Below are 8,447 nucleotides of genomic sequence, written 5' to 3' on the forward strand. Positions count from 1 at the left end.
TAGGTGCCGGTCTAGGGAGCCTTGCATAACAGCAAGGCTATTAGGCTCGTATTCGTCTTTGCTTTTTTTTCCTTATCTCGACATAAAACCGGCAAAGGACGTTTGCCAAGCTCGTCTTCGGGGATGTCCTCAAGCTTTCTCAACTCGCTTCGCTCCGCACGCCACAGGTCGAACACTTTAACCCAGTTTTGGTGCTTTTTTGAGTGTTCTTAACCTTGTTTTGGTTATTGTCCCTCATCTCGACCAAATCCGTAGCTTCAATCTCTAGAAACCTAAAAGGTTCCATTCCAAAGTTTGGGAGTCCAAAAAGGTCGAACGAAAAGTCGGGAAAGTAGTCCATTATAAAAACAAAAAACACCGGGGTTTCCTCCGTTGGTGACGTGACTGTTGATGGTAGTGAAAATAGCTGCATGCTGATTGGCCAGTACTCTGTTCCATTTTCTTTTACTGACATTTGATTGGTTGTTGGAAAGTATCCATTTTTTTCTTTAATTGGACAGTTTTCTCAAAACTGAGCAAAACCCTTAAGCAGAAAGTATCCAATTTGGACAGTTGGAAAAATTAATTATAAAAATATTTGTTGGCATTATAGGATTTACTAACAATTATATAATCAACATCAAAAGACAGTCAGCGACAAACCTTTAACAAACAAACTGCTCATTACGAACTTTCGCCCAAACGTAATGACGCAGCTGCAGTACCCACCCTCTTTGAGGTCGGCTGATAACCCCTAAGGCTTAAACATTAATTTAAAAAAAAAACAGTTTGGATGCAGGAGACCACGCAACGAAGAATTAGACTGCTTTGCTTGGCTTGTCTGCTGCCGGATCTCTTGTTTAAGAAATACTCGTACCAGACGTCACTCTAAGTGTGAATAAAACAATATCAATTGCAAGGCTGGTACAACGGCAGTAGGAAAAAAAATTATAGGCCAATATTTCAACTAGCAGAGCTAGTCTTCTTCAGGGCCAATACCATAGATGTACTTTAATGTACTGGCCCTGAAGAAGACTTGCTCTGCTAGTTGAAATATTGGCCGATAATTTATGCAATACTGCTGGGTGGGAAAAGTGGCTGAGTGATCGTCTTCTCTTTAATTATATAACAGTTTATATATAACAGCTGATTCCAAAAATCAATTCTCTAATTTCTTAATGTAATTTATTGGTGATAAGCGCCAGCCTGACGAGCTAGTAGCTCAAATTTTACTTTTAACCTCATGTCTAATAACTACATGAACACATCGTGGACCATATTTTCATTTTAGAGGAAAGATGCAATAGCTCTGAAGTCAACGGCATTACCGAATTTTCGGAGCCAGCAGTGTTATTTGGAAAATGTTTGCTTCTCAAGTTACCAATCAGCAATCCTTTCAGGAGTGGAGCAAGACTCAGAAGGCGAAAATCTTCTCCAGAAAGGACAAAAGCCTACATCGCAGACATCAGAGAAAAGTGTATCAGAAATTTGCAAAAACGAACTTGAGGCAGCTCAAAACGAGAGGAATTCAGTTTGCTTATCTTCAATGAAGACAAAGTGTTTCGTACTTGGGTCTCTTGCAACACTGCTGGCAGTTATTGGCATTTGTACTGCAGTTGCCGTCATCCTTTCAGGTAAGCTAAGCGACAGCCATAGATAATCGCATTATCCAGGAGCCCATTACTTGCATGTATAGGAATTAGAGGCTTCCAGTAGTTTATATTCTTGAAAAGAATAAGGTTGTTTGGATTACTAAGTAGTTACTCCTTTTGATCTAGGTCCTTTTGATCTGAGCTCACAGTAGTTGACTTTAAATCGTTTAATTTGTAATAATTAATCGTGGTGTTTGTTTCAATAAAAACATACTGTCTCGACTTGTGGCCCAACTTATGTCAGATTTAATATATACCACACAAGTGAATATTTCTTTTTGCGCTCACTGAATGGTTAACTCGGAGGTGATGAGCAAGGTACTATTCACCTCCAAGCAGCTAAAGAGAAACAAACTGCCTTCACGCGTCGTGTTGTGTACCGAAAGTGTTTTTTTTTTTTAAATTGTAGTCCGCCAGTTATTCAACTTGTGTGGTATATACTAAAACAATTATTCACCTCCACTTCGGTGAATAATTGTTAAATATAGTAGATGAATTAAGCGGAAGGTCAATGAATTCAGTTCTGTGGATCGTTGACATTAATTGTTATCAAATCTTAAGGAAAATTTGCGTTTACGTGGCACTTTGCCGTATGTCATAAAACGGTTAAAACATGTGAATATTTTTTTACTCCTTTTCAGAGAATACAAAAACAACAACAACAACAGCAACAGTCCCAACATCAACCACAACAACTGCAGCAGCAATACAAGCATGCTTCAATGAGCCGTTAACCTTGCACTGTGAAACTGTTACAAACCTAACTGCCGTCTATGAACTTCAGTGGAAAATTAAATTGCCTGGCACTGGTTGGAGCGAGTTTTCTTACTGTAACAAGTCCAGGATGAATTGCATCGTAACGAGACCAATGCTTCCAGGAGGAATCAAAGTGCTAAGCAATTCTAACGGCACTGTAACCTTAGAAAGAATAACAAAGAACAACACAAAAGGCCATACCCAGATTTTGTGTGAAGTTCACTACTCAAACAATGTCGTGACTTCGCATATTTATGTGATCAACTTTACCGCAAGATGTAAGTATAGTTTTTCTCTGGTATATATATGCATAATTTATGGGTACCACCCTTAATGAAAAAGGAATTGTAGGGGTAGGACCCTAATGAAATAGAGAGGAATCGTAAGGCTAGGGACCGTAATCAAGGAAACAGTTATCGTAGGGGTGGGGACTATAGCTAATAAAGGGAAAAACAATCACATGAGTACTGTTTCAAACGAAAAAAGGAATCTAAGTGGGAGGGCCACTGTATTGAAGGAAAAAGGAATTAAAAGGTTGGGTACTTTACAGTTAAATTCAGTTTTACGAACGCCCGATCGATACCGACACTTTGTTAATGTCGACACTCGCTGGGGTCACGCTGTCCATTTTAACGGGATTTGACTGTTAGAGGAATCAAAGAGCAATTCTATGGGGGGGGGGGGGGAGGAGAGACGGCTGGGATAGGATTGTTACCGTTGCTACAGTGCCTTTATCATACTAACTGAGAGTAATTGAGAAATTATCGTTTAAAATTACCGTGCGTTTGTAACATACAGTCAACCTTTGTACTGAACAAGTGTTACATTTTACTCATTCTTGTGCAGGTATGTGGATTCAGAAAGGGCGCGATCTTAACTTAACAAGAATCTTGCCGAGCATGCTATCATGTGAACGTGTGGTCGATATAGAGTGGTACAGCATTAATGGAAGCAAGTTTGCGTACTGCAACTCTTGTCAGGGTTGTAAGAAAACAAAAAGCGCATATGACAATCATATACCGGTTTTCTGGAACCGATTGCAAGTTGCTAGGGGCTCGTTACTGCTGACTAGAATTCAGGAGAACGATGACGGGCTTACGATTAGAGTTGAAGTTCACCTGAAAACGTCTGATAAGCCGGCTGGAAGGTACTTGGGCATAAACAAAGAATCAGTGCATCAGTACACAATAAGGATTTTGGTGAACCTTTCTCGTGATCCTGCAGGTAATTACTCTGATTAGGTTTGTTGTTTAAAGGGACATTTAAAACAATAGCCTGACGCCTTATCTAATTGCACAGAAAGCGTCCGCAGTTAAAAGGTGGTGTCTGTATACTCTGTATGAAGAAGGTCAGTGAAATGTCAGTTCCGTCCTCTCGACTTCGTGATAAAATAAAGTTTTCTTTAATTTTTCGCCTGTGAAAAGCGTTTGGTCCATACATTTAAAAAAGCAATAAACTATTTTCTAATTCTTTAGGTTCGCTTTGCTACAGGCCAAAATTGAAAATTTTGCCGACCAGGGTCCGCCGACGGTAGCCAAAGGGCTAAATTTCGACCAGTTGTTAGCCAGGGCCGTATAAACCAGACCTTTGGCATTGGCGAGGCTGGGGGCATGCCATCCAGAAAGTTTGGAATTCATAAAGGCCCTTTTCCATCCGAGACAATTTGTAGCCCTTTTTTTTTTTTGAAATCGCGCTTTTATTAAATAGCGCACTCTGATTGGCCAACTATTTTTCTCGGGCTTTCCCCAAAGGCAAAACTCTCCGGCGCGGGGAAATTCATCGATCGAGCAGTGTTGTCAAATCATCGGATAAATTGTTGTAAAATTACATAGTTTTCGCCGTTAATTTCTTCGTGGAAATGGATGAAACTATCGATGTCTAGAATACGCGGAGGTGAACGCTAACAGGTCGCTGGTTGTCGAGGAAGAACACGAAAACTCTGGAGATTCCATGACTTATAAAGACGAAAACATAAAGTGAAGAAAACATGGTGATATATGACATGTCACCATGGTGACATGGTGGCATATGCTTCTTGAGATGCATATCACTAAATACTATGAGAATAGGTTTCTCAATTGCATCTAATGGCTTCATACATCTCATGAATCGTATTTGACCCATATCTTGCAAATCTTTAAAGAAAGTAATCCAGTTCTCTCTATTCTCTTCAGGAATGGGATCATCCCAGTCTAGCTTCTGATCACTTCCCCACAAGTGCCGCATTAGACTTTTCGCTCTCACAGTGAACGGAACAGCTAGTCCAAGAGGATCGAACACACCATTGATCTGTGAGAGAATAATCCTCTTTGTGAGTTGTTGAGGAGGGATTTCAGTTGCTGTGTTGTTTGTTTGTAAAGCAGTTATCTTTCGTCTCGGTGAGAATTTGATCTTGACTTCAAAACATAGCTGATCTTCACATGGACTCCATTTGATCCCAAGTATTTTTTTCTGTTGATGAATGTGGTTTCTGTACCATGATTGTTTCTTCTTGCTTGCTAATATCTCCCGAGAATATCCACTCTTCGACTTGAAATCCTCCTTTGACGATAGCTTTCTCTATGTCTTGGCTGAGCTTACGGGCCATTGTAATGTTATCTTTGCTTTCGATTATATTGTCCATGCAAGTGTTGTTTTGTAAGAATGTCTCCTATAAAAGCAACTCTGTTTTCTCGGAAACGTATCAGGACTGCTAACAAGTTGTTGAGCAAGTCGGGACCTTTTGCCCAATACTCGTTTAAGACGTGTCCCATAAAGTTCGCGCTGCTGTTGAAAGCTATACGGACAGGAGTTGATTTGGCGTGTTGACTATCGCGTTTCCAAGATTATGAGTCATGTACACTTCTTTAAGTAGTGGGTGCGTTCCTCCAACACATCTACCAAAGCGATTTTTCAGTAGTACAAGATGACCAATATTTTGTTCCCTTTCATTGTAATAAGCAGCGTATTCATATCCAACAATAAAACATCAACTGGACCAGCGGGTCTTGCTATTTCATCCTTTGTGATATTTCTAGGTGGGCTATGCTTTCTACGTTTACGTGCTCGATGTCAGAGGTGATTTTGTTAATGCCATTCACTTCAAACTCAAGGGCTGACCTTGCTTGTCCAGAAGAGGTAGCTTGTATTTCATTGTTTTAATTTTCTGGTTTTGTCCTCCTATCTTCACGATCGAAAGATTCACTTTGACTTCTTTGAGTTTTTCTTGTTTCGCTTTGGCGTTGGTTATAAAGCAAAGTGAGGCTGCGTTGTCCTACTTAACATTAGACTCATTAGCTGTCCCTTTCTTGGTCTCTACTCTCTGTACCTGTAGGAGACATGTATCGATGCTTGAGTTGTTAAAAAACATTTGCTAAGGCAGTAGCCTGCTGGGGTGTACTTTCATTGCTTGCGGCTGAGGGAGTAGCTTGTTGGGGTGTGCTTTCATTGTTTTCGTGAATTGATGAATGATGTTTACTTGTGTAGCCACTTACACCACAGTCTCCTTTCATTCTACAGATACGCTGCCTACTCGCTTTTCTTTGAAAAAATTCTTCTTTTCATCAATCGTCTTAGCTTGATAAAGTCGGCAATTAGAGGTCCAGTGCCTACCGTTATCGTAAATCAGGCATTTTAGTTTGAGTTCTATGTTATTTCTACCCTTTTCCTATGTAATACTTCCAGTGTAGTGTGCTGCGCCTTTGTGATATGGCTTGTTAGAAGTTGCTCGGAGTGTAGCACTCTCGTATTCAATAACACTTCTTTGACTCTGGTCGAGAAGACTTGGAAATTTGTTGTTTTTATCAACCGGGCTGTCACGAGTGCTTACCAGCTCGGGCCATTTTCTTTTATACTGATCTGCCCGGAGTGCTATTACGCTGACCGAACTTGTGGTTGCGATGTCTGTTTCCAATCAAAGTCTCTTTAGGTCTCTATAACCATCCTCTATGAGAGTTACAAAGTCGATAAAGCGTTTGTCTTCTCCTTCTCTGAGCATTCTAAATCGCTTTATTTCATCAATGATAACATCGGCGACTTTGGCTGGGTCTCCATATTTCTCGTCTAAAAGTTGCCACATCTTGTCTATGTCGTCGTCGACGCTCCTCACCAAGGTCTACTCTGGGACCTAAAGTCGCCTACCGTTATCATGCTACAGAAAAGTGAGTTAAGTCGATTGATGAGCCACTGAAATGCTATGATGCTCAGGATTGTAGCAGACACAAAGCGCATTGGGCCAGAGTCCCATACCTGCTGTAGCTCAAAAAGCAGCTAAGAGTTTCCACTGGATAGAATGCTAGTCCATTACAGGGTTACCGGTACTCCTAGTTTGTATACAGGCTCCCTGTTGGGGTAGAGAATAAAAATAGGCAGAAAGAGGAGCACACCTCGGCAAGGTCTTCATACCCAAAACAATCTGCTCACTCTGCAAATAATAAATTTTTTCTATACCCCACCAGGGAGCCTGTTCACATGCTACGTTATTTCTTCACCAATAACATTTTATTCAGCCGTCTTTCCCAGGAACACAACCCAGTTGCCCCAGCCAGGGCACGAACCCAGCAGGGTAACCATTAGGCACCACGCCTGCCCCAACCCATAGCAGTGGTGTAAAGTTTACCTTTATATAAAGATATTAAGGTCAGTACTAGGACCATTTGAAGGTGTCAAAGCCTTTATATGATTGCATAATTTAAGGCGACTTAAGGCGATTTAAGGCGACGTTAGACGACTTAAGGCTTCCTAAGGTCGCAGAGTAGGCCTTCGCCAGTCTCGCTGGCTCCCCATCAAGACAGGTGCGTAGGGCGTATATTGCGTCACTCTTTTGCGTCTGAGTCATAACTTGCTTCTGGAAGTCCCTTTTAAATTGCGGATACTTGCGCAGTTCTCAGTCAGATTGAGACATTCGTACCTTTTCCAATTTAGTTACAAACGAAGATGAGGCGGTAGACTCCTGTTTTGTTCCCATAGCTTCTTCCACATTAGTGTAGATTACTACTATTTTATCCTTCATTTCATGATAAAATGTTTGGATTGTGGCGATCCAATTTATTTCAGCTTCGGCTGATTCGAAGCTGGCTGGGAGTCTGGCTGCAAGACATCTGGCTTCTTTGATGGTGACGATTCAGTAATTCTGCCACTTCTAGGAGCGACAGGCACGGGAACACTTGGCAAAGCAGGCTGAGGATCTGACTGTGAAATAGCTGGCATCTGAAATTCTGAGGGTTCAGTTGGCAACTGGGGTGTCTCCTCAGAAGGTCTCCTGGGGATCCATTTAATCCAAGTATCGACCTTCGACTTCACTTTATCCTCGTCTGGCAACGCTTGAAAACTCGCAGGAACTTTGTACAGATGAGAACGACCATCTTCTGTACAGGCTATGTAGAAGCGCACAGCTACCTGACTATTAACTTGCGCTTTAAACCATTTTGACTGGCCCGGCAAGGTTGTCATGGGGATACGTTCCGAAAGCCCATATCTTGCTGTAGTTTGTCAATAACCGCTCTGGTGGTCTTGGACTTCAGAATAAGAGTTGTTAGTACCATCGAGCTCAAACAGGTCTGCCATGGTCTTGTCGGTATCTTGTGACATACTAGGGGTCCTTTCTGCTGTTCAGGTTTGTTGCTGTTGCAAATGCTGCACATTAAAATACAATCTGTAATTTGCTTGTAGATGCCTGGCCAGCAGAAGGCTTCTTTAGCTCTCCTGAGACAACCCAGAACGCCCGAGTAACTGGCAGCACTTCATCTATCATTTGTTGCGAAAGGCTAGATGGTACTATGATGTGCTCACCTTTGAACACAACACCTTCCTGTATCGACAATTTTTCTCTGAAAGGGAAATATTCCTGCACCTTGGGTGGTACTTGGTCCCTACTGTCTGGCCAGCCTTGTTTAATTATAGAGGCTACTTACTACCTGAAGGTCTTCATCAAGTTCAGTGGTACACTTGATTTCCAGGCGGGTTAGTTGCCAAATTGGCACAGTAGTAAAGAGGGAGTTCCACAAATACCATCTCCTAATTCCAGTTTTATTTACCAATAAAACTAAAAATAAACCTTTTCTTCTCGGCTCGCGAGACCGG

The 8,447-nt window shown here is 41.5% G+C and overlaps 2 protein-coding genes across 2 annotated transcripts in view; both read left to right on the forward strand.

Annotated features, from left to right (window-relative positions):
- Positions 1-3,628, forward strand: part of LOC144654001 (uncharacterized) — a 12,916-nt gene extending 9,288 nt beyond the window's left edge. Inside the window, exons 3-5 of the mRNA XM_078514127.1 lie at positions 1,271-1,613; positions 2,273-2,665; positions 3,234-3,628. Coding sequence (XP_078370253.1) covers positions 1,271-1,613; positions 2,273-2,665; positions 3,234-3,628 — 1,131 coding nt within the window. The remainder of the gene's footprint in view (positions 1-1,270; positions 1,614-2,272; positions 2,666-3,233) is intronic.
- LOC144653817 (uncharacterized) overlaps positions 1-8,447 on the forward strand; it is a 125,839-nt gene that overhangs the window by 49,751 nt on the left and 67,641 nt on the right. The window lies entirely within an intron of this gene.

Source organism: Oculina patagonica, chromosome 5 (assembly GCF_052425735.1).
Source record: "Oculina patagonica isolate OP01 chromosome 5, crgOcupat, whole genome shotgun sequence".
Classification (NCBI taxonomy): Eukaryota; Metazoa; Cnidaria; class Anthozoa; order Scleractinia; family Oculinidae; genus Oculina; species Oculina patagonica.